At 34.5% G+C, this 27,248-nt stretch overlaps 1 protein-coding gene across 7 annotated transcripts in view; it reads left to right on the forward strand.

The window, feature by feature from the left end:
• The window catches only part of TRPC1 (transient receptor potential cation channel subfamily C member 1), an 84,600-nt gene extending 60,123 nt beyond the window's left edge, over positions 1-24,477 (forward strand). For 5 of the 7 annotated variants that reach the window (XM_016126506.2, XM_036219719.1, XM_036219722.1 and 2 more), the window contains 4 exons: positions 19,349-19,524; positions 21,012-21,213; positions 21,549-21,743; positions 22,594-24,477. In XM_016126506.2, coding sequence (XP_015981992.1) covers positions 19,349-19,524; positions 21,012-21,213; positions 21,549-21,743; positions 22,594-22,821 — 801 coding nt within the window. In that variant the 3' untranslated portion in view covers positions 22,822-24,477. The remainder of the gene's footprint in view (positions 1-19,348; positions 19,525-21,011; positions 21,214-21,548; positions 21,744-22,593) is intronic. The other 2 variants (XM_036219718.1, XM_036219721.1) reach the window with 2 other exon arrangements.
• Positions 24,478-27,248: the final 2,771 nt, after the last annotated feature.

Here is a 27,248-nt window from a genome sequence, read left to right on the forward strand (position 1 = left end):
TCTTCCCTAACTTTTGGGTACAGTACCTCTGTGGGTGGACTTTAATAATTTATAGATTTTTAAAATCCTTCTTCATTTATTTATGTGTTTCAAATGAATTAAACAACCTTTAACATTGGTACTTGGATGATTAGACAGAAAAGAAAGACAAGACTACACAGCTTAGGTCAAAATCTTGCTCCATAATTTATTGTTACTTTATCCCTGTTAGTCTGGGGTTCTGTGTCCTTTGTTGTGAGGATTAAATGGGTCAGTGTATATAAGAGGCATAGCAGAGTACCTGACACAAGATGGGCTTTACATAAATGATTAGATTCATTCCTCCATTACCTTTATAGCCAGCGAGGTAGATGTGGCAGACCTGAAAAATAATACAAGAAAACTTGGAAGTGAGTGGAGTGTCTGGCACATGAGTGCATACTTTATTCCTACCGAATTAGTTGGCTTCACCGGATAGTTGTTAGATTTATATTAGTAGCCTGTGTAACATAAATGGCATGTTGTATTCATTTGTAATGAGTAAAGAGTGATTTCAGGTGTTTTGCATTTGAGGGATGGGTGCTTTTCTTTTAAGAAGCCTAGAATGTTAGAACTAGAGGAAAACTTACAGGTCATGTAGTCTAGGGATTCCCAGACTGGTGAGGCTGCAGAATCACCAGGGGAGCAAGTGAAACCTACGTCTTCGAGTCCCATTCTCACAGATACTGATTAAAATGATTGGGGTAAAGTCTAGCAAATTTTTAATAGCACATAGGTGAGATCCTGATGCATTTGGCCATCCCTTTTATAGGTCAGGAATCTAAGGTCCAGCTCACACAATGTTAGAAAAAAGACTTGGCATAACATGTTAATTGACAGTTTAACCTTTTTGGGATATTTATTCATGTATTAATTCAACAAGCCCTGCTATGTGAGGGAACTGTGATGTGAGAACTAAATCCTTAATTGTACCCAGCCCCATATTTTTAATGGGAGAGCTAAGATAAAAACCAGAAATTGGTTTTAGAAAAGCACTTGCAAGGAGTTAGAAGCAATAATTCAATTTTACCTCTGCAATCTATTAGTTCTGTTACCCTGAGCAATTCACTAAATCTGAGCTTCCATTGTCACTTGGAAAAATAGAGATAATACTAGCCTTCACTACCTTGCAGGGTAAATAAAAATATATGATACCTCTTGGAAAGTGGTAGAGTTAAATAAAAAGGTATATAAAAAGTAATTATGTATTCAACATTTTAATTGATATGCCAGGCTCTGCAGCTTACTGGCATTGTCCTGCCCTTAAAGAATACTAGAAAAGATAATCTTAAATGTTAGTGTAAAGTGAAAAATACTATTTTAGAGATTATATACAAAGTACTGTGGAGCATGACTGAGGGTGTGCCAGGAGAGACTTAGGTAAGCTTCTTAGAGGAAATGACATTTCATCCGGGCCTCAAGGATAAGAAGAAGCTTGCCCAGCAAAGGACAAAGGGAAAAGACAAGATATCCTTTGTTGAACCATGAACTGCAATTGGGGAGATGAGGCTAAAAAGATAGAAGGTCTCTGTGCCGGGAATTTGAATGTTATCACACATGCAAAGGAAGTTTTGAGTATGAATGATTTGATTCGATAGAATTTTTAGACAATTATGTGTTTTTCTGGAGAAAGATTTGAAAGAATGACTAGAAGTTGTCATTATTATTGCTTCCTTTTGTCAACACGGTTTTGCCCTTCTATACAGTGCTCTGTATAGGAGGCTTTTTACCTCTGTTAGATTACTTCCTAGGGATAAGTCTTCAGTAATATTAACACATCAAAAGATATGATCCTTAAAGTGCCTCAGTATTTCCATTCCTTTGCAAAAAAGATGTGTGAATTTTCAATCACATAAGCAATGTAAAAGCACACTGTTTTGCCATATTAGTAGCATGTGTTACACTACCTTAGTAGTTTTTCTTTTTTGTTATACTATCTTAGTTTGCTTTAATTTCCCTTTTTCTGAAAGGGAAAGATGTACATGTTCTTCTCTGTGTATTAGTATTAACTACTGTGTAAATTTCAGTATTGGTATTTTAATTACGTTTCATTTCTTAATGTTCATATTTCTCAAGTAAAATTGCTAATAAGTTTTAAATGAGTAAATATTTAAGAAAGTGTTATTTTTACAAATAAATAAGCCTTATAATCTTTTTCAGACTAAAATAAATGTACTATTTTTAATGTTTGCCTTTCATGCGAATGGTTAGTATGCTCTTCAAGCTCATCTTCACCTCAGTGATATGCACTGTAGCTACTTTTGGTTCTTCCATTTTATATAAGAACTAATACCATACTTTTAAAGAACAAGTCATAAAGTTTGTGTTTTTTTATTTTAATACTATGTTTTATTTAACCCAACATATCCAAATTATAATCTCGATATATAATCAAGAAAAAACTATTAATAATGTGCTTTACTTTTTCCTCCATACTATATATTCAAAATCTGATATGTATTTTACATTTACAATGTATCTAAATTCATAGCGGGCACATTTCAGTTGCTCAATGGCCACATGTGGCTAGTAGCTACTCTATGGGACAACAACCATAAGGTGTATCTTTGGAAACTGCTAGTTGGACCTTAGTGACATCCACATCTCTCTACCACATGAGGGTTTAGGCTTGAAATTAATTGTTATAGATGAATTTGATGTTGATTTTTTTAAAAATTTATTTTTTATTAAATTTATTGGGGTGGCATTGGTTAATAAAATTATATAGGTTTTAAGTGTATGATTCTTTAACACATCCACCCAAAGTCAAATCTCCTTTTGTCACCATATATTTGACTCCCTTCACCCTTTTCTACCTCCTCTTTTGTCCCTTTCCTTCTGGTAGCCACTAAATTATTGTCTATTTCTATTTGTTTCTTCATTTGTTGCTTTGAGTTTTATATCCCACATATGAATGAAATCATATGGTTCTCAGCTTTTTCTGTCTGACTTATTTTGCTTAGGATGATAATCTTGAGATCCATCCATGTTCTCACAAATGGCAATATTTTATTTTTCCTTATGACTGAGTACTATTTCATTGCATATATGCACCATATCTTCTTTATCCAATCATCTATCAAAGGACACTTGGGTTGTTTACATGTCTTGGCTACTATGAATAATGCCATAGTGAACATAGGTGTGCATATGTCTTCACGAACAAATGTTTTCAAATATTTCAGGAAGATACCCAAAAGAGGGATTACTGTGTCATATGGTTATTCCATTTTTAACTTTTTGAGGAACCTCATACTGTTTTCCATAGTGGCTGTACCAATTTAAATTCCCATCAGCAGTGCGTGAGGGCTCCTTTTACTTTTTCTTTAATTTCATTTATTTATTTTATGGTGACATTGGTTAATGAAATTCAATACGTTTCAGCTGTACATTTTAACAGTAAGGCATATATATATTTACACTGTGTGTTCACCTCCCACAGTTAGATTCCTTTCTGCCACCACGTATTTGACCCCCTTTATCCAGTCTACCTCCCTCTCCCCACTCCCCCCTGGTAACCACTAGTTTGTTACTCATCTTCATAAGTCTCTGTCCTGTTCGTTTGTTGCTTTTAGATTTATATCCCACATATGAGTGATATCATGTGGTTTTCAACTTTTTCTCTCTGGCTTATTTCACCTATCTTTTTTCTTCACAACCTCTTCAACACTTATTATTACTTGTCTTGTTGATAATAGTCATTCTAACATGTATGAGGTGGTACCTTATTGTGGTTTTGATTTTTATTTCCCTTATAGCTAGTGAAGTTGAGCACCTTTTCATTTATCTGTTGGCCATTTGTGCGTATTTTTGGGAAAAGTGTCTGTTCAAGTCCTCTGCCCATTTTTTAATTGGATTGTTTGTTTTTTTCTTGTTGAGTTACATATATTGTTTATATATTTTGGAAGTATTGTTTGCAGATATATTCTCCCGTTTGGTTGGTTTTCTTTTTGTTTTGTTGATGGTTTCTTTTGCTGTGCAGCTTTTTAGTTTGATACAATCCCATTCATTCATTTTTGCTTTTACTTCCCTTGCATTTGGGGTCAAATTCATAAAATCTTCTCTGAGACCAAGGTCCCTAAGTTTAGTATTTATGTTTTCTTATATGTATTTAATTGTTTCGGGTCCTATGTTTAGGTCTTTGATCCATTTTGAGTTAATTTTTGTAAATAGTAGTAGTAGTAGAGTTTCATTCTTTATCATGTGGTTTTCTAATTTTCCCAGAACCATTTATTGAAGAGGTTTTCTTTTCTCCAGGGTATGTTTTTGGCTCTTTAGTTGCCCATATACTTGTAGGTTTATTTCTGGACTCTCAATTCTGTTCCATTGGCCTCTATGTCTGTTTTTCTGCCAATACCATGTTATTTTGATTATCGTCACTTTGTAGTATAATTTGAAGTCAGGGAACATGATATCTCTAAGCCATGTTGTTTTTCTCAGGATGGCTTTGGCTATTCGAGGTCTATTGTGATTCCATACAAATCTAGTGATTTTTTGTTCTATTTCTTTAAAAAATGCCATTGGGATTTTAATAGAGATTGCACGGAATCTGTATATTGCTTTGGGTAATATGACTATTTTAACTATGTTGATTCTTCTAATCCACGAACACAGAGTATCTTTTCATTTCTTTGTGTCTTCTTCAGTTTCTTTTAATAATGTCTTATAATTTTCCACATATTGGTCCTTTACATGCTTTAAGTTTATTCCTAGACATTTTATTCTTTTTGTTGTAATTGAAAAAAGAATTTTTTTTTTCATTTCTTTTTCTGAAATTTCATTGTTAATAGATAGGAACATAGTAGATTTTTGTACATTGATTTCGTATCCTGCAACTTTACTCTATTCGTTTATTGTGTTGTTTTTTTTCCCCAGCTTTATAGAAATATAATAGACAATTAGCTGTCCATGTTTACATTGTACAATTCAAAGAGGTTTTTTTTTTCAATTATAGTTGGCTACAATATTAGTTTCATTTGTACAGCATAATGATTAGATTCTATGTAACTCACAAAGTGACCACTCCACTAAATCTTAGTACCCCCTCCTCCCCTACCTAATTATTACATTACCATTTTCCTTATGCTACACTTTATATGTCCATGTCTGTTTTCTAACTATCCATTTGTACTTCTTAATCCCTTTGCCCTTTTTCACCATCTATACAACCCCCCCCCCCAACCGTTTAGTAGCCCCGAAAGTACTCAAGTACTCTCTGTATCTATGAGTTTGTTTCCATTTTTGTTGTTGTATGTTTTGCTCTTTAGATTCCACATGTATGTGAAATCATGTGGCATTCAGCACAATACCCTCTAGGTCCATCATGCAATATCTTTTTCCATCCCTTTCTTTCAGTCTGTGTGTGTCTTTTTTTTTATAATAATATTTTTAATAAAGTTTATTGGGGTAACATTGGTTAATATAATTATATAATTTTCAGGTGTACATTATAAATTGACATCTGTATGTTCTATTGTGTATTTACCACCCAAAGTTCAGTTTCCTTCTGCTACCATATATTTGATCACCTTTACTCACTTCACCCTCCCCCTACCCCCCTATATTTGACCCCCTTTAACCATCTACCTATGCCCTCCTCCCTCACCTCCTACCCTCTGGTAACCACTAGTCTATATTCTATGTCCATGAGTCTCTGTTGATCTTGTTCATTTGTTGCTTTTAGGTTTATATCCCACATACAAGTGGTATCATGTGATTTTAAACTTCTTCTGTCTGGCTTACTTAGCTTAGCATGACTATCTCAAGGTCCATTCATGTTGTCACGAATGGCAGTGTTTCAATATTCCATTGTATATATGTACCACAGCTTCTTTAGCAAATCATCTATCATAGGACACTTCAGTTACTTCCATGTCTTGGCCAGTGTGAATAATGCTGCTATGAACATCGGTGTGGAAATATCTTTTCGGATATGGGTTTTCAAGTCTTTGGGGGTAAATAGTCAGTAGAGGGATTGCTGGCTCATATGGTAGATCAATTTTTAGTTTTTTGAGGAACTTTCATACTGTTTTCCATAGTGGCTGTTCCAGTGCGCAGTCCCACCAGCAGTGTTGAGGGTTCCTTTTCTCTGCATCCTCTCCAACATTTGTTACTACTTGTCCTATTGATTATGGCTGTTCTAACAGATGTGAAATGGTATCTCATTGTGGTTTTGGTTTGCATTTCCCTAATAGCTAGCGATGTTAAGCATCCTTTCATATATTTGTTGACCATTTGTATGTGCTCTAGGGAGAAGTGTCTATTCAGGTCCTCTGCCTATTTTTTGATTGGATCATTTGTTTTTGTCATTGTTATTGAGTCGTATGAGTTCCTTGTATATTTTGGATATTAGGCCTTTATCAGAGGGTTTGCTCGCAAATATTTTTCTCATTTGGATGGTTGTCTCTTTAACTTGTTGATGGTTTCTTTTGCTGAGCAGAAGCTTTTTAGTTTGATATAGTCCCATTCATTTATTTTAGCTTTACTTCCCTTGCTTTTGAGGTCAAATTCATAAAATCCTTTTTAAGTCCCAGGTCCTTGAGTTTCGTTCCTATGTTTTTTTCTATGCATTTTATTATTTCGGGTCTTATATTCAGGTCCTTAATCCATTTTGAGTTAATTTTGGTGTGTGGTGATAGACAATAGCCTAGTTTCATTCTTTTGCAGGTGGCTTTTCAGTCATCCCGCGCCATTTGCTGAAGAGGCTTTCCTTTCTCCACTGTATGTTTTTGGCTTTTTTGTTGAAAATTATTTGACCATATAAATACGGGTTTACTGCTGCACTCTCGATTCTGTTCCACTTGTCCATGTGTCTGTTTTTGTGCCAATACCATGCCGTTTTGATTACTGTTGCTTTGTAGTATAATTCGAAGTCAAGTAGAGCGATGCCTCCGGCCTCATTCTTTTTCTCAGGATAACTTTGGCAATTCGGGGGCTTTGTGCTTCCATACAAATCTGATGATTTTCTGTTCTATTTCTTTAAAAAATGCCAATGGGATTTTGATGGGGATTGCATTAAATCTGTATAATGTTTTAGGTAATGTGGTCATTTCAACTATGTTAATTCTTCCAATCCAAGAACATGGAATATCTTTCCATATTTTTGTATTTTCTTCAGTTTTTTTTAAATAATATCTTGTAGTTTTTATTATATAGATACTTCACATATTTTATTAAATTCATTCCTAGGCATTTTATTTTATTTTTTGTTGCAATTTCAAAAGGAATTTTTTTTTTCATTTCTTTTTCTGACACTTCATTATTAGAGTATAGGAATGCTACGGATTTTTGAACGTTTATTTTATATCCATGAACTCTTCGGCTATCTGTTTCTAGTAGTGTTCTTGTGGAGTCTTTAGGGTTTTCTATATAGATAATTATGTCATCCACTAATAGTGACCGTTTGACTTCTTTATTTCCTATTTGGATGCCTTTTATATCTTTCTCTTGTCTGATTGCACTCGCTGGGACCTCCAATGTTATATTGAATCACAGCGGCGATAGTGGAGAGCCTTACCTTGTTCCTAATCATAGAGGAAAGGTTTTTAGTTTTAGTTTTTCATCATTAAGTATAATGTTGGCTGAGGGCTTATAATAGATGGCCTTTATTATGTTGTGGTACTTTCCTTCTATACAGATTTTGTTAAGTGTTTTGATCATAAATTGATGCTGTATCTTGTCAAAGGCTTTTTCTGCATCTATTGATATGATCATATGATTCTTATTTTTTAATTTATTAATGTGGTGTATCACATTCATGGATTTGCGTATGTTGAACCATCCCTGTGCCTCTGAGATGAAGTCCACTTGATTGTAGTATGTAATCTTTTTAATATATTGCTGTATTTAGTTCACTAGTATCTTATTTAGGATTTTTGCATCTTTGTTCATGAGAGATATTGGTCTGTAGTTTTGTGTGTGTGTTATCTTTTCTAGGTTTGGTATCAAGGTAATATTGGCCTCATGAAATGAGTTGGGAAGTATTGCCTCCTTTTCGATTTTTTGGGAGAGTCTGTCGAGAATAGGTATTAAATCTTCTTTGAATGTTTGTTAGAATTCACTGGTAAAGCCGTCTGCTCTCGGACTTTTACTTTTTGGTAGGGTTTTGATGATTGTTTCAATTTCCATACTTTTGATCAGTCTATTAAATTTAAGTTCTTCTTGATTCATTCTAGGAAGGTTGTATTTTTCTAAGTACTAGTCCATTTCTTCTAGGTTATTAAATTTGGTGTTATATACTTTTTTCATAGTTTTTGTATGATCCTTTGTATTTCTGCAATGTTAGTCATAATTGACCCTCTTTTATCCCTGACTTTATTTGTGTCCTTTCTCTTTTTTCTTTAGTGAGTCTAGCCAGGGGTTTGTCAATTTTATAAACCTTCTCAAAGAACCAGCACTTTGTTGCATTTATTTTTTCTATTTTTTTTTGTTTGTTTGTTTTCATTTTCATTTATTTCTGCTCTAATTTTGAGTACTTCTTTCCTTCTGCTGACTTTAGGCTTCGTTTGTTCTTCTTTTTCTAGTTTTTAAAGATGAAGCATTAGATTGTTTATTTGAGCTCGTTCTTGGTTTTGGAGATAGGCCTGTAATGATATAAATGTACCTCTTATGTCTGCTTTTGTCATGTCCCAAAAGTTTTGATATGTTGTACTGTTATTATCGTTCATTTCTATGTATCTCTTGATCTCTCTTTTTATTTCTTCTCTGACACAGCTATTCTTCAGTAGCATGTTGTTTAATCTCCATATATTTGTGGTTCTTCCTGATTTCTTTTTGGAGTTGATTTTTAGTTTCAAAGTATTATCATCATAGAATATGGTTGGTATGATTTCAACCCTATAATATTAGTCGAGGTTATCTCTGTGCCCCAGTATGTGGTTGGTCCTTGGGAATATTCCATATGCACTAGAGAAGAATGTATAAGCAGGTTTTTTTGGAGGAAGGCTCTGTAAATGTCAATTATGTCAAGTTGGTCTAATGTAACATTTAAGGATGTTATTTCCTTATTGATTTTCTGTTTGGATGATATCCAACAGTAGGGTATTTAGGTCCTCTACTACGATAGTGTTTTGGTCTCTTTCCCCCATTAGTTCTGTTGGTAATTGTTTTACATATTTCGGGGCTCCCTGATTGGGAGCACAGATATTAACATGTGTTATGTCTTCTTTGTGCATGATTCCCTTTATCATTATGAAGTGTCCCTCAATATCTTTCTTTACCTTTTTGATTTTGAAGTCTATTTCATCTGATATTAGTACTGCTGCTCCTACTTTTCTCTGAATGCCATTTGCTTGAAATATCATTTCCTACCCTTTCACTTTGAGTATGTATTTGTCTTTGGAGCTGAGATGTGTCTCCTGAAGGCAGCACATGATTAGGTTTGTTTTCTGATCCATTCTGCAACTCTGTGCCTTTTTATTGGTGAGTTCAATCCATTTACATTTAGGGTGATTATTGAAATATGAGATCTTCTTATAGGCATTTTTTCTTTTGCTTTCTGGTAGCTCGGTGTTTCCATTGCTTTCTTGTCCTTGTGTTTCTGTTTTCTTTATTTTGGTTGGCTTCTGTGGAGTTTCCCTCTGTTTCTTCTTGTTTTAATGTTATATACTTTAGTTCTTAATTTTTGGTGTGTGGTTACCATTATGAATATGTAAAGGATAGCTACACACACACACACACACACACACACACACAGTCATCTATTTTCTTCTGTGCATGCCTTATCTTCATTCCCCTTTGCAAATTTGGATATTTGAATCTTCCCTTCATCAGTCATTGTTATTTCAATTTGTCCCTATGTATGCTGAACGCTCATTACTATCTTGTTATAACAATTTTCTTATTATTTGAGCTTATAATGCCCTATTCTAAGGGTCGCACTCCTCTGCTTCTATTGGCCTAATAGTCACTTTACTCCTAATTATTCCTCTTTTTGTTTTTTTTGTCATTTTGTTTTAGATGAGCTGACCTATTTCAGTATTTCCTATAGTGCAGGCCTTGTAATGGAAAATTCTGTCCATTTCTGTATGTCTGGAAAGGACTTAATTTCTCCTTCATATCTAAAAGAGAGCTTAGCTAGATACATTATTCTAGGCTGGTAGTTCCTTTCACTTAATAATTTAATTATTTGATTCCATTCCTTTCTGGCTTTTAAGGTTTGCACTGAGAAGTCCAAGGATAATCTAATAGGTTTTCCTTTATAAGTTACTCTTTTCTTTTCCCTGGCTGCCCTGAGAATTCTGTCTTTGTTTTTGATTCTTGATAATTTTACTACTGTGTGTCCTGGTGAAGGCCTTTTTGGGTTGAGATAATTGTGTGTTCTATTGACTTCTTGAATTCCAAGCTTTACCCCATTCCTTACATTTGGGAAATTCTCGTCCACTATTTGTCTGAAAATGCGTTCTAATCCCGGCTTCCTTTCCTGGCCTTAGAGAATGCCTGTTATTCTTATGTTTCCTGTAGTGATGGTATCAGCTAATTCTTGTATTTCTCTTTTATCATTTTTTATTCTTTGGTTTCTCTCTTCTTCCTTCTGATTTCTAGATTTCTGTCTTCAATATCACTGATCCTTTCCTCCATTTGGTTGACTCTATTTCCCAAGCTTGCTATTTCATATTCAACTCTTGCAGTGTGTCCTTTATCTCCAGAAGTTCTATTCATTTCTTTTTGAGGGTTTCAATCTTCTTGCTAAGGAACTCATTCTGCTCATCTTGTTGTTTTTTCAATTCCTGAAATTGTTGATTTGAGTTGTTTCGGATCTCATTGAATTTTTTCAGAAATACCATCCTGAATTCTCTGTCATTTAAGTCACATATTTCTATGTCTGTAAGCTTATTTTCTAGAGATTTTTCTCTTTCTAAGATGCCTTTTCACCTTGGTTGTTTATAGTGTTTAATGGACTATTTCTGCACTTGGGCATTAATAGAAGTGTATTCTGCTGTTTTTCCAGAAAGAAGATTTATTATATAAAGGTCCTACTGTACCCTTCTACAAAGAAGGCACTTTGTTTTTGGTTTCCGATAGGTAACATCTAAGCCTCTTGGATCTCTGCTTTATATAAATGTTTAAAAATGCTTTTTTTTTTTTTTTGATCGATATTTCATTACTCTCACTAGCTTCAGTTTCAGTCCCTGCCAGTGTAAGCAACAGTTTTGGTAGCATTTGCTCAGACTCCCTTGAGGTTGGTTCCACAGTGTTTGGTCACAGAGCTTATGGAGGGAGGAGCCCTCTGGATTGAGGGTTGGGGGCTGTGGCTCAGCCTCTGTTTTACAACCACAGCCAATAAAAATCAGCTGTTGTTTTTCTGCCATCCTGCTTCTCTGCCTTCTGCCCTGATGACTGGGTCCTTACACCAATCAGCCACAGGGAGCTCACAGCACTCCCAGGCAGGGCTGTTCAGGGAACTCACCACACTTTATCCACCTCTTCTCCTCCTATAAGAAGCTCTAGCTGCAAGTGGCAGCTTCTTCATTTTTCCCCGTCCACTTCCCAACACCTCGGATTCTGACCTGTGGTAGCTCTTATGCGCAGATCCCACGCTCAGACACTAAGAGTTAGGATGTAGTTTGGGTGTTTTTTGTTGAGTTTTAGGTATTCAGCTTATTGTTGTTTCAAGGGGAGAAATCTAGGGACGTCTCTCACTTTCATGTTTCCAAAGATCCTGTGTGTGTGTCTTTTAATCTGAAGTGATTTTCTTGTAGGCAGTATATGTAGGGATCTTGTTTTCTTATCCATTCAGCCACCCTATCTTTTGATTGGAGCACTTAATTCTTTTCCATTTGAGGTACTTTTTGATAGGTATGTATTTATTACTATTATTTATTCATGTTTTTGATACATGTTTTTTCTTCTTAAAGAAGTCCCTCCAACATTTCCTGTAATATTGGCTTGGTCTTGATAAATTCCTTTAGCTTATTTTTGTTCAGAAAGCTCTTTATCTGTTTTTAGACTCTAAATGATAGCTTTGCTAGATAAAGAATTCTTGGTTGTAGATCTTGGGTTTTCCTCATGTCAGTCCTGCATAGTGTTTTGTTTGTTTGTTTGTTTTTGAGAAATCAGCCACCAGTCTTATGGGTGCTTCCTTATAGGTAACTAACTGCTTTTCTCTTGATGCTTTTAAGATTCTCTCTTTGTATTTAACCTTTGGCACCTTAATTATAATGTGTCTTGGTGTGTGCCTTTTTGGGTTCCTGGTTTTTGGCACTCTCAGAGCTTCCTAGGGTTGTATGTCTATTTCCTTGACCAGGTTAGGGAAGTTTTCCATCATTATTTCTTCAAATAGCTTATCAACTTCTTGTTCCCCTTCAGGTACCCCTATGACCCAATGTTTTTCAATTTAATTTTGTCCCATAGACACCTTAAATTATTATTATAGTCTTGGCTTCTTTTTTCTTGCTGTTCTGATCGGGTGTTCTTGGATTCCCCATCCTCTATATTGATGGTTTGATCCTCTTTATCCGCTCTGTTTATTCCTTCTAATATACTCTTCATCTCAGATAATGTGTTCTTCATCTCTGACTTGTTCCCTTTTAGAATTTCCATTTCAGTGTTTGTGTTTTTTTATATCTTTGTTAAAGTTCTTACTGAGTTCATCTACACTTCCCCTAAGTTAATTGAGCTTTTTTTTACCAGTGTTTTGAACTCTGCATCTGTTAGATTGCTTGACTCCATTATTCCAGGATCTCTATTCTATTTGTCATATAGATTCTTCTTTGTCTTCTCATTTTGGCTGCCTTTCTGTGTCTGTATCTATGTACTAAGCAAAGCCCCTGAGTCTCCAGGTCTTATTAGTGTGGCTTCGTGTAGTAGGTATTCAATAGCACAATCCTGAGAGGGGTTCAGCTGCAGACCAAGTTCAGCCCCAGCCTGTGCCCCTCCAAGGCCACCTGTTAAGATTCAGCAAGCAATCCACAGATGCTGTGCTTATAGTTGCCTCAAGAAACCACACCAGAAACTGAGGCCAACCACCACAAGTGTGAATCTTGACGCTGCTCAGCAAGGAGCACTGGACTCACTGAGGAACACCTACATATGGCTTGGGTGGGACTGTGAGTTGGAGGAGGCGGAGTTTCAGGGAATTATCTGGGTGGAACGACCTTTGTTATCCAGTTTGCTGATGTTTCTGCTATGGCAGTGTGACCCACACACTGGGAGTGTGGAGCGCTCAACAGAAGAATAATGGATACTGCCGGCACTTCTGCCTGGGAGAAAGCCTCGCCTCCCACCCTCACTTTGACAATTCAGTCCACCTGTAAGTCCCTGGTGCCCCTCGTGCAGCCGACCTGGCACTGGTGCTCAGAGCGAGCAGGCCCTTCACAGTGAGAGTTCTCTTGGAGACGTGGCCCCTTTAAGAGGCATCTGCCTCTCCTGCAGCCTCTGTCCCACTCAGCTGCTTAGGACTGGCAGCCCAGCCTCCTATCTTCGGCCCCTCCTACCTTCTACCATTGCAGGGTAATATTTTATTTCTCTCCCTAGTTGTAGTGCTTGTCTTCATCTAGACCCCAGGCAACGCTGCTTGGTCTTTGCTCCATGTTTCCATCCCAACTTTGATGTGGTTGCATGGGGAATGAACAAAATCTCTATCATCTATACCATTTTTGGGGGGTTATTGTTTTTAATAGTCGTTCAGTGAAGTCTTTAGGGTTTTCTATATAAAGAATCATGATGTCTGTAAAAAGTGACAGTTTGACTTCTTTATTCCCAATTTGGATGCCTTTTATTTCTTTCTCTTGCCTGATTGCTCTAGTAAGAACTTTCAATACCATGTTGAATATGTCTAATTAGTGATTTTAGAGGAAAAGCTTTCAGTTTTTCACCATTAAGTATCATATTAGCTGAGGATTTCTCTTATATGGCCTTTATTATGTTGAGGTACTTGCCTTCTATCCTCATTTTATTAAGTGTTTTAATCCTGAATGAATACTGTATCTTGTCAAATGCTTTTCTCCATCTATTGATATGATTATATGAATTTTTTTCTTTATTTTGTTAATGTGGTGTATCACATTGATCGATTTGCATATGTTGAATTATCCTTGTGCCCCTGAGGCGAACCCCACTCGATCATGATGTATAATCTTTTTAACATCTAACAGTACAGTAGTTTAGTATCTATAGTTTTGATACTAGTATTTGATTTGCTAGTATTTCGTTTAGGACTTTTGCATTTGTATTCATCAGAGACATTGATCTATATTTTTTTCTGTGTTATTCTTACTAGATTTTGGCCTCTTAAAATGAGCTATGACATATTTTTGAATTGTACACTTGAAACCTGTATAATTTTATTATCCAATATCACCTCAATAAATTTAATTAAAAATAAAAAATTAAATAACAATTTTAAAACTAAAAAGAAGACATAGTGTGGATATAAAAAATGAGTCAGGAAGTATTGCCTCTTCTTCAATTTATTTTAAGAGTTTGAGAAGGACAGGTATTAAATCATCTTTGAATGTTTGGTAGAATTCTTTAGTGAAGCCATTTGGTCCTAGACTTTTTACTTTTGGGGAGGTTTTTGATGATTGTTTCAATTTCTTTACTGTTGATTGGTCTATTTAATTTTCCAGTTTTTTGTGATTCAGTATAGGAAGGTTGTATATTTCTAAGAACTTGTCCATTTGATCCAATTAAATTTGGTGGCATATAGTCTTCATAGTATTCTTGTATGTTCCTATATATTTGTATTTGTATAGTGTCTTCCATAACTTCTCTTTCATTTCTAATTTTGTTTCTTTTCTCTCTTTTTCCTTAATGAGTCTAGCCAGGAGTTTGTCAACTTTATTAATCTTTCCAAAAAACCAGCTCTTTGTTGCATTAATTTTTTTTCTATTGTTGTTGATGTTATTCTCTATTTCATTTAATTCTGTTCTAATTTTTATTATTTCCTTCCTTCTGCTGACTTTGAGCTTCATTTGTTCTTTTTTTCTTAGTTCTTTAAGATGTAATGTTAGCTCGTTTATTTGGGATTTTTCTTGTTTCTTGAGATAGGCCCATAATGATATAGGCTTTTCTCTTGTTACCACTTTTGCTGTATCCCAAAAGTTTGGATATGTTGCATTTTCATTCTCATTTGTTTCTATGTATATTTTGATCTCTCCTTTTATTTCCTCTTTGACTTAGTCATTCTTTAGTAGCATGTTGTTTAATCTCCACGTATTTGTGGTTTTCCCTGCTTTTTTTTTTTTTTTTTTTTTGCAGTTGATCTCCAATTTCAAAACATTGTGATCAGAGAATGTACTTTATATGATTTCAATCTTCTTAAATTTGTTGAAGCTAGTTTTGTGTCCCAACATATGGTCTGTCCTTGAGAATGTTCCGTGTGCACTAGAAAACATTTTTTCCTGTTTCCTCTTTATTTATGTTATGTGTCTCTGTTCTGGTGTTTTAAGATGAAAGGCTCTGTCAATGTCAGTTATGTCCATCTGGTCTAATGTGTCATTTAAGGCCAATATTTCCTTGATTTTATGTTTGGATCATCTATCCATAGCTGTCCATGGGATATTTAGATTTCCTACTATAATTGTATTTTGTCAGATTCTGCCTTTAGTTCTATTAGTAGTTGCTTTATATATTGTGGTGCTCCCTAATTAGGAGCATATATCTATTAAGTATTATGTCTTCTTGATGGATTGTCCCCTTTTATCATTATGAAATGTTCATCTTTATCTCTTGTTATTCTTTTTATCTTGAAGTTGGTTTCATCAGATATAAATACAGCTACACCTGCTTTTCTCTAGATGCCATTTGCCTCAAGTATTATTTTCCATCCTCACTTTGAGTCTGTATTTGTCCTTGCAGCTGAGTTGTGTCTCTTGAAGGCAACATATTGTTGGGTTTTGTTTTTTGATCCAATATGCTATTCTGTGCCTTTTTGAGAGGAGGAGTTAAGTCAATTTACATTTAGGGTGATTATTGATATGTTTTGATTTTCTATAACCATTTTATCTTTTGTTTTCTTATAGCTCAATCTCTCCATTGTTTCTTTGCCCTTATGTTTCTGTTTGTTCATTTAATTTGGTGGTATCGTATGATTTTTTTCCTTTGTTCATTCAGTTTTATGCTATGTGTCTCAGTTCTGGATTTTTTATGTGTAGTTACCATTAAGTTTATGTAAAGGGAAGTTAAACACATATACAGTCATCCTTTTCTTCTGCATGTGTCTTATCTTATTCCCCTTAGCATATTCAGACCTTTACTCTCCTTTTCTGTTTTTGTTATCTCAGATTATCCCTGTTTATGCTATGAGTTCATTTCTAGGTTGCAGTAATTGTTGTCTTCTTCCCTTTTAAAGTGTTTTTTTTTTTTACCTTTACCCATCATGTAATATTTAAGCTTATAGTATTCTGTTCTTAATAAGGGTGGCACTTCACTGTTTCTGTCTTCCTGTTAGTCATCTTACTCATAGTTAGGTTAGGTAACTTTTTTGGCTTTTTATTTCTAGTAGAATGACCCCCTTCGGTATTTCCTGTAATGCCGGCCTTGTGGTGGAAAATTCTCTCAGCTTTTGTATGTCTGAAAATGTCTTTTCTTCTCCTTCATATCTAAAGAACTTTGCTAGATATACTATTCTTGCCTGGTAATTTCTGTCTTTCAATAGTTCAAATATTTGATTTCACTCCCTCCTAGCTTGTAGAGTTTCTGCTGAAAAATCCAATAATAATTTAATGGTATTTCCTTTCTAGGATACTGGCAACCAAGAGAATTTTTTCTTTATCCTTAATTTTTGGCATTTTTAATGTAATGTGCCCTGGAGAGGCCTTTTGGGATTGAGATAGGTGTTTTGTTTGCTTCTTAGATTCGAGGATCTAGTTCTTTCCATAGGTTTGGGAAGTTCTCATCAACTATTTGTGTGACTAGGCTGTCTGGTCCCTTCTCCCTCTCTTCTCCTTCTTGTATACCATTATTCTTATGTTGCTCTTTCCAATGGAATCAGATAGTTCTTGTAGAGTTCCTTTTTGTTTGTTTATTTTTTGTTTTTGTTTTTACTCTCAAGTCTGTTCTTCCATCTGCTTCATTTCAAGATTCCTATCTTTGCTATCACTAATTTTTTTCTCCATCTGGGCAGCTATATTTCCTAAGTTTGCTAGTTCATTCATCTTGTATTGAGTTCTTCAGCTCCAGAATTTCTATTTGGTTCTTTTTTAAAGTTTCAGTCTCTTATGAAAAGTAATCTTTTTGTTCATTGATTTCATTTCTGATTTTATTAAGCTGCCTGATTTTTCTTGCATCTCTTTGAGTTTTTTCAGAACTGCAATCTTGAATTCTGTCATTTAAATCACGTATTTCCATGTCTTTAAGTTTATTTTATGGAGCCATTTCGTTTTCTTTCTGAGCTGCATTGTTACCTTGGTTGTTCATGGTATTTGGTGGATTATTTCTCTACCTAGACATTTATGGGAATGAACTCATATTTTTTTAATTTTTTTTTTTTTTTATTAAGAGTGATACCACTTTAACAGGTAGATTAGCAGAGGTTTTTCTTCTTTTCTTCCAGTAGGTGGCGCTGAAGCGCACACGTTTCATTTTCTCTAGCACTACTCAGGCTTCTGATCTCTGGCAGAAGGTGTAAAATGTTTTTTATTTCCTGGGAAAGTGGGCCTCTCTTCTGTGATCAGGTCAACCAGGTCTCAGGACACTGCTCGGGTGATCCGTGAAATTTCAGCCCTGCCCCAGCAGCCAAATACAGTGTTGCACTACCTGAGGTGTCCCAGGTGCCCCCTCTTGGATCAGCCTTGATGGGTGGGGGTGGGATGGGCTGGAAGAGGCCTCTGGTGTGTTTGTGGCTTTGTTATTCTCCCAGTAATGGCTGCCGTCAGACCTCAGCTGCTCTCCTCTGCATCTCACCCCTGTCACTGGGACTATCCACAGTGTGTATCTGCCTCTCAGGAGCTGTCTCTTCACTTCTCAGGGCTGTAGATTTTCTGGTTTTTAACCTGACAGTCACTGCTATAGTTTCTTCTGGGGCCCACTGCTAGTTCTGGGAAGGTGCAGAGAGATGACCAAGCTCTGTAGCTTTGTTTTCTGCTGAGCAATGGCAGCTGCTAGAACGCAGCCGTCACACGTCTATATTCAGCGTCTCCCCATCACTGGTTTCAGCCGTATTCTATACTGATCACTCAGGCAGGGATGCTTGGGGCTACAGAGAGCACACTTTTAGCCTAATTCCTCCCCCTTCTTTGAGTCCTGCAGTGAGCTCTGGGCTGCATCCCGAGCACCCACCCATGCATGGCACCTGTTTCTGCTCTTCTTCCTTCCCTTCTCCCCATTCACTCAGATTCTCCCTTCGTCAGATGTTTTCATGTGGATCTCTCAGATGTGTTTGTGTGTTGAGGGAATCCTTTGTTGAATTATAGCTGTTCAACTTGTAACTTCAAAGGGGGACCTCTCACACTGCCATGCTTCAGAAGTCACTAAGTCTGTGGTTTTATTAAATATTGCTCATCTTGATACTAAAATCGAATTACTATTACTCTTTAAAACAGTATTGTTAAATTAGCGCTTTTACTTTTGGACTAAATTTTTAAGTTATAATGTCATACATGGTCATTCTTGGAAAAGCCTATTTATCTATAAGCTTACAGCATTTCAATTTTCCTCGAAGACAACCTTTTCTGTAGTTATTTAAAATAGTTACTATGGTCTTACTGTCATAACTTATTACATCGTTTACTACTATGGTTTTACTTTATTCTAAGCACTCACGAACTGCATAAGTGACCCACACATTTTTAGCTTTCCAATTCCAAACCTCCCTGATTTCTTTTCTTAGAATTTTTGCAAGGAGGCCAAGTGAGGTAAGCATAAGATTTTGAAAAGTACCACATGGCCTTATCACATGTGCAAATCATACATATTGGACCTCTCACTACTGCAGAGTCCAGGTGACTAGCTTGTAGTGTGCCTAAGAAATTTTAGAATACCTCATACTTAATGAGCTGGCCTGCTGTAGGGAGCTAGAAGGGCTGGACCACTTGCCTGCTGTTCCCGTTTTGTATCACTGGTGAGTGGCTCATGTTATTTTGGTAGTCTTGAGGCAATTAGGAATTTTATTTGAAGGTGGGTTTAATTAATTATATAAATTTGACCTGGTTAAATTTGAGAAAGGATTATTTCTAAACACCATGTTTTGTACCTTCAAAATAATAAATGGATATAGTAAAGAAGATTCCAAATGAGAAAGTCTGCCTTCCAACCCCTGGCTGTACCTCCCATAGATAAGGAGTAGACTGTGGCTGATGTGTTTGTCTTCCTTTCATTGCTTGGTAATGTAATATTTAATATGTTATTTTCCTGATAATTTTAATGAGCACCTATGTAATATATTCCACAGATTTCTATGGGACAGATGCTACAAGATTTTGGAAAATTTCTTGGGATGTTCCTTCTTGTTTTGTTTTCTTTCACAATTGGATTGACACAATTGTATGATAAAGGCTATACCCCAAAAGAACAGAAAGACTGTGTAGGCATCTTCTGTGAACAGCAAAGCAATGATACTTTTCATTCGTGAGTGTCTTTTATAATTTTTAGTAAATATATTTCTCTCTATTGTGTTATGTATGCATTAGTACTTACAGAAATAGGACTTAAAAACTTTTTAAAGAAATTTTCTAACAAGAATTTCTTATTTTTCATGAATCATTTGATAGTTATTTTTACACATAGAGTCTTATATAATTAGCAGGCCCAAGTTATTTCATTGTCTCCCCTGCTGCAGTATATCTTCACAGAGGAACTCTTGGCATTTTGTGCACCTGTAGCATTTTGAGCAGGACAGTTCTTTGTCAGCTCTATGTATTGCAAGATTTCAACATCTCAGTTCCTCAAGTATTAAATATCAGTAGCAACTCTCAGTCATTGTTGTAACCAAAACACTTTTACATTTTCAACACTTGTTAGTTTATTAGAAGTGAGAATTATTAGAGCTTAATGAACAATTTTTTTCTCCAATTTATTGTTATAATACATAATGCAATTATGTTCAGTAAGGAATTGAACAACCAGTGGTGAGGCAGACAAAATACCTCCCCTCATTCTTAAATAAAATAATGGAGAAGGGGTGTGGAATTGCACATTCATTGTGTTCTTATTGTATACCAACTAGTCTTCAGTTACTTTCATGTCATCTTATTTAAGGATTAAGGTTAAATGAATAATAAATATATATATCTAACACCTTCTGTATACCAGACACTTTTCTAAGTGCTGAGTGAATGAAGTATGAGTGAACAAAACTACATCATGGAATTTATATTCTTGTGAGGTGATACAGGCAATAAAAAGAGAAATGAAATACATAGGCTATTACACAGTGATAAGGGCTAAAGAGACAAAGCTTGGGCCAGGGGAAATATATGTGTTAGAGGGTACAGTTTTAGATAGGAGGTTAGGGGTAGTCCCACAAGAGTTGACATTAAAGTAAAGATTATAAAGCTAATGAAGGATCAAGCAATGAAGAAGATATTTAGAGGAAGATCTTTGGCAGATAGAGGGAATGGCAAAGGCAAATGCCCTGCAATGAGAGTATAGTATGGCTGACATATTCAAGGAAAAGCCAGGAGGCAGGTGTGATTAGAATGTAGTGCATTCAAGGGAGAATGGTAAGATGAAGTCAGAAAGGTAATGGGGATCATGTAGGACCTTGTTGGCCTTTTTAAGGACTTTGGACTATTGAGATATCCATTTGAAATTTTTGAACATAGAAGTGACAAAATCTAATTCGACTTTAACAGGATCATAGATGCCAATGTGTTGAGAACGGAAAGTCAATAAGAGATTTAACAGGAATAATTTATTTTCTTTTTGAGTCTATTTCCTTGTTTAAAGTAAGGCATATCTGTACAGTTGGGTTCAATTTCACTTATATTATTATTATTATAGTATTATTCTTGGATTATCAATATTTTCTTTAGGTAATGTTGATATAAATAAATTCTTCATTTTTCCTAATTAATTTAATTTTCTCTTAAACAGAAATGTAATTGTCTTTACAGGTTCATTGGCACTTGCTTTGCTTTGTTCTGGTATATTTTCTCCTTAGCACATGTGGCAATCTTTGTCACAAGATTTAGCTACGGAGAAGAATTGCAGTCCTTTGTTGGAGCTGTTATTGTTGGGACATACAACGTGGTGGTTGTGATTGTGCTTACCAAGCTACTGGTGGCAATGCTTCACAAAAGCTTTCAGTTGATAGCAGTAAGTGTTCGCTCTTCTCAAAACTGTATAATCTCTTCAGAGCTTACCAAATGTATGCAGATAAGGCAACCAAAGACTGTAAGAATTAAGAATTAGTATCATTTAAAAATTAGATTTTTTAAATATAAGTAATGTTTATTAACTGCAAATTAAACCAAATTTTTACCTACAAGGTATGGAAACATTTGACAGTTTGAAACAATCTTTCTCTTTTTCGCCTCCATTCCCCTACGTGTGTACGTTTGTACGTGTGTGTGTGTGTGTGTGTGTGTGTGTGAGTGTGTGTGTGTGTGTGTGTTCATATCCTATACTGCTTTTTCATTTGCCTCTTATAGAATCATGAAGACAAAGAATGGAAGTTTGCTCGAGCAAAGTTGTGGCTTAGCTACTTTGATGACAAATGTACATTACCCCCACCTTTTAACATCATTCCTTCACCAAAAACAATCTGCTACATGATTAGCAGTCTCAGTAAATGGATTTGCTCTCATACATCGAAAGGCAAGGTTAAACGGCAAAACAGTTTAAAGGTGAGAGATTAGAATTGCAACATGGAAGTTTTAACAATTCCTAATCTCAGATGTTTCCTAAGGCATAAATATGCAATCTTCTTAAGGCCTGAGACTGATTTTTTTCACTCCTATATCCCTGATGCATGGCATAGATATAACATAAAGTAAGGATTCAATAAATATTTATTGAGAATGAGAGTCAGCTCTTATTTTTCTGGTTCTTCTGAAAGTTATTTAATACATGATTAATTCAATACATGTTGCTATAAACCAGAGGCTGGCAAACTTTTTCTGTAAAGGTCCAGATGGTAAATAACTTAGACTTTGCACGCCAAGATAAAATCAAAGGTTTATGTGAGTAGTAATATAACAAGAAAGAACATAAATTCCCACTAAATTTTTATTGATGAAATTAAAAGGGTAACCGTTGAGTAATAATTAAAATTTTTTTTTATTATGATGATATTGGTTAATGAAATCCAGTAAGTTTCATGCGTGGTAATTTTTTGTAATACAGGTCTGTTAATGAAAAGAATGTACTTTCATTTTTTGGTAGCGGAAATAATATTTTGTTTAATTGGGGTTCAAAATTATTATTCCATATTATCAAATTAATTTAAATGTTCATCAGGAAAAACCGTTCTTAGCTCACAGGCCATAAAAAAAATGGGAAGTGAGCCATATTTGGCCTGTGGGGCATAGCTTGCTAATCCCTCCTATAAACTGAGCCTTCCTAAGACTACTTTTAAATCAAAATAAGCATACAGGTGAGTAGATTAAAAAAATATGCCAGCTATATGTGTCTGTGTCTGCAAATATTTTTTAAAAATCATTTATGCACATTGTATCATTATTGCTTGTTTTGAAGGAATGGAGAAATTTGAAACAAAAGAGAGATGAAAACTACCAAAAAGTGATGTGCTGCTTAGTGCATCGTTACTTGACTTCCATGAGACAGAAGATGCAAAGTACAGATCAGGCAACTGTGGAAAATTTAAATGAATTGCGCCAAGATCTGTCAAAATTCCGAAATGAAATAAGGGATTTACTTGGCTTTCGAACTTCTAAATATGCTATGTTTTATCCAAGAAATTAATCACTTTCTAAATCATGTAGAGAGTAATTTTTAATAATAAAGGCTATGTTTGCATAACTTGCAATTAAATCAATAAGATATATATTGAAATAAAAAATTAGATAAAAGCCATTCTTCTTTAAAATATTTATAGCAGAAATATATGTTATATAAAATATGTATATAGAATTAGTTTTTTTAAAACCTTCTGTTAATGGTTTTTTCCAGGAACAAAACAGATTAAGGAGGTAGATTTTGTAAGCATGCTACTTGGTTTTCTTACTTGAACAGTGCTCTAAAATTTTTTCTTTTTGTGTTCAAGAAGGTCAGTTATAAATGTACACATTGCTAGAGAGCTCTATAAATGAAAATCAGTAAATACAGCTGCTCTTCATCCATAGGATAACTTGAAATAATAGAATTCATGGTTTTTAAAATCTCTGTGTCAGGACTTCACATATAATTCAGTATTTATCATTTAAGAGTATAGTTTTATTTAAAATAATAGTCTTTTTTTTTGTTATAATCCTAATAAACAACCTTAATGAATATTTGAATCTATTCATGTCTCTATAAATTTAAATTTATTTCAGTTTTGTTATTGTACTATATTTACTTTTACATGGTTGTAATCACTATACTTTTAATTTTGCTTTTTTCACTTAATATTTTATATATACATTTCCAACTATTGATATAGTCCATGTATTTAAATTTTTATAGAATTATACAATTTAAAAAATATATATAGTTAGTAGATTCTTCATTTTGTAGCTATAGATTATTTATGTTTATAGGTTTGCACAGGTTAGGCATTTGGTGGCTTTTATTTTTTTCATGCCATAATAGTGCTATAGTTCTTTTTCAAGTTGGAACGAATGTTCAAACTTATAAAGCTAACCCAAAATAAGGATTTAGAAAATGCTTCTTGATCATGTGTGGTCACAGCCTGTTTTGTTTTTGTAAACATTGAAAAACTCTTTAATGCAAGGATTTGTTTTATATTTGGACTAAGGTTCTTGAGTTTGTCTCCCAATTATTTTTCACAGAATTTAACATAGCTTCTGTAAATGTGACTCCACGCTTATTTATGGATCACTCTTGCTGCTTAAGGTGAAAAGTGTTCATTTTTTAAAAAATTGGAGAATAAAATGTGTATTAAAATTTTTTTCCTGTGTTCAAGCAAGAGATGTAGTTTAAATTTTTTAACAAGCCATTGCTTATATATTCTTGCAGCATTTCCAGTTAAGAGATTATTAAATATGTAATTATCTTCTTAACTGAATGTCGGATGGTCTTAAGGCCACAGGGTGCAGGTAGCCCTTGGTCTGTAAGCACCACTGACCCAGGGATCATTGTTTGAATATATTAGTATTGTGTTTCATCTTGCATTTTACTTTTTAATTTCCATTATACTTTTTAAGTTCCCTCTTTGGGGCTAATTCTTATAAAAACGTTTATCGTAAAGTTATATATTTTGTCTACAATGGGATTATGTACTTCCCAGCTGGGATTTTACATCAGGATTTTTAGTCATTCTAAAAAATATATAATTATTAAATCAAAATATTTATTGAGTGCCTACTGTATGCATGAATTACCTATGAGGTATATTTTGAATGATAGCATATTGTAAGAAAAAATGTGAATAAAACTTGACATTAGATTCTAAATTGACAGTCTGTCCACTATATTATTGTATATTTTTATACTTTTTTGAGATATAACTCACATCATAAAATTCACTCTTTTAAAGTATACAAAACTGAGTAGTTTTTTAAAAAATAATGCTAAGAAAGGCCTAAAATGCAAACATTAATATCAGACCCCTTTGTGTCCCTTTCTTCTTCCAGTGGCAATGACATTTAACTTTTAAGATATTTCTTCTAATATTTATAAATACCATTATTTTAAATAATATGTCCTCACAAAGAACTGTGTGTGAATGATTATAGAAGCTTTATTTATTATCTCAAACTGAGAACAATGAAAATGTCCATCAGCTAGCAAATGGATAAACAAACTGTACATCTGTTGAATGGAAATCTATTCAGTAATACAAAGGAAATTTTATCAGAGTTCAATCAGAGAAGCAGAACAATTAAGATATTTGCAGGCAACGTGTATGTTTGTATAGTGATTTGTTTACAGGGATTTGATGTCACACAATTGGAATTGGTTAAGCAATCTTGATGAGGCTGTTGTTTTTGCATCTAGTGCTGGAGCTTGGAGTTCACAGAGTAGGCAGTTGGGAGGGGAAGATAGGTATGACATGCAAGAAACACAGACAAGCTGGAACCCATGAGGAAGAACTGACATTCCCATGTCACTTTTCAGCCTTGATTGATGATGTGGGTATCCTGTCTGAAAAATTGCTCTTAGCCCACATACACTCATCCCAGGAATCAGAGGGGTTGAAAGAGGATCCAAGGAAAGGTAGAATATTGTAGGCTAGACGGCTGCTTTACTTCTGCTATCCAAACTTCACACTAAAATATGTCTTGTGGCTCACCCTAATTGGAAGCATACAACAAAGAGGATTCTAGGAAACATAATTCAGCCTAACCAAGTTGACACAGAAACAAACTACTGATATATGCAATAATATAGATGAATCTTAAAAGTATTATGTCAAGTGAGGAAGCTTGTCACAAAAGGTTACATACTATATGAATTCATTTATTTGACATTCTAGAAAAGACAAACTATGGAAACCAAAATCAGATCATTGGATACCAGCATCTGGTAGGAGGAGAAGATTGGTTGCACAACTCATCAAACTGTACACTTAAAAAGGGTATATTTTAGTTTATGGAAATTATACTTCAATAAACTGGACAAATATACATAATCCTATAATATACTAAAGTAAAGAAATAAGAAAATAATGGTAGAATCATGTAATTTATTATCACTCCAAAAGAAAACTGCTTGAATATTCAATTTAGTAACATCATTAACACAACATAGAGGGGTGAAGTACAGTATTAAATGACCAGGTGAAGAATTTAAATTTTTTCAAAATTATTTGTCTATTCTAGCTTCTTGACTTTTTCATATTAGTAAATTGGAATCTCCCTATCAATTCTACCAAAAAAACTTTGTTGGGATTTTTATTGGATTTGTATTGAAATGGAAAATTTTGTTTTCCTCAGAAAATACATTTATAGAATACCAAGTAGGCTGAGGTTATAGGCCCTGGCAGTAAACCAGTTGGGTCTAATTCAGAATTACACTAAAAAATTGTTAATGGTACCAGGGATAGTGGCTGCTCTGAATTTCTCAATTTTAAGTTAATTTGTTAGCTTTCTGACATCACTGCCCCATTAATAAACGTGATTTTTGAAGATATATTTAAAAGAATTGCCAATTACACCGTTTCCCTTCATTGATAATTTCAGTTTTTTTCTTTCCATGCTCCCACTATCCCCAGTTTGAAATAAATAGTTAAAATAGGCAACTCAGAATTGGGAAAAATTTCATGTGCTAGTTACATGCTTTAAAAAGAACCATCTTTAAGAGACATGATTTTTGATGAAGTTACAGTAATATGAGAGTCCAAACAGCAGGATTATCTAGGAAGTGAATGTATGTTTAAAAGAACTGCTTCAGCCAATCATATAAATAACAGGTAAACTCCATTTTCTTCATTCTGCTACCGGCAATCTAGATCTCTTTCTCTCTCTCTCTCTCTCTCTCTCTCTCTCTCTCTCTCTCTCTCTCTCTCTCTCTCTCTCTCTCTCTCTCTCTCACTTTCAAGGTGTCTTTGTATAGCTCTCTCCCTTCATTAAAAGGCTGTTTAATATATCCTTCAATTTTAAACAAAATTATTCTTATTGAAAGATGTTAAAAATTATCAGATACGATTTGAAAGTATTTTGAGGAGGAAAATATACTAGCTGCTTCAGTAACTTATCCAGAAATTGAATTAATTCTCTGAGGTAATTTTCAAATATTTCAAATTTTAAATATTTTAAAATTTATTTTCTCCATTTTATATTTCAGTGGAAACAGCATGCTCACTGCATTTCCTATAACAATTGTTTTAAAGTATAAAACTAGGTGGAACCAGTTCTCTTATTCACCTTTGTAGCCTCAGTTTAAGTAGTGTTGATGCCAAATGGCACAAGTTTATTGAATGAAAATTTAGCCATTATCTATTTGTGTAAATATACTAGGACTGACATCCAGTCAGTTAGATACCCATCTAACAATTGTGTGCTTTAGAATCTATTTCCTCAAATTGGACTAGAAGAAAACTTAGCTCATCCACTTCAACTTTCTCATTTTATAGGTAAGAAACTGACATTGTAAGTAATTTGTCCAAGCTTCTATGATGACTGACTGAAGATCCCAAACTCAATTTATTGTTTTTATGAGGTAATATATATCCAAAAGCTTTGCTTTTTAAAATTAATTTCTCATTTAGGTTCATCTTGGTCAGAGAA

This window comes from Rousettus aegyptiacus, unplaced genomic scaffold (genome assembly GCF_014176215.1).
Source record: "Rousettus aegyptiacus isolate mRouAeg1 unplaced genomic scaffold, mRouAeg1.p scaffold_m13_p_4, whole genome shotgun sequence".
In the NCBI taxonomy this organism is placed as follows: Eukaryota; Metazoa; Chordata; class Mammalia; order Chiroptera; family Pteropodidae; genus Rousettus; species Rousettus aegyptiacus.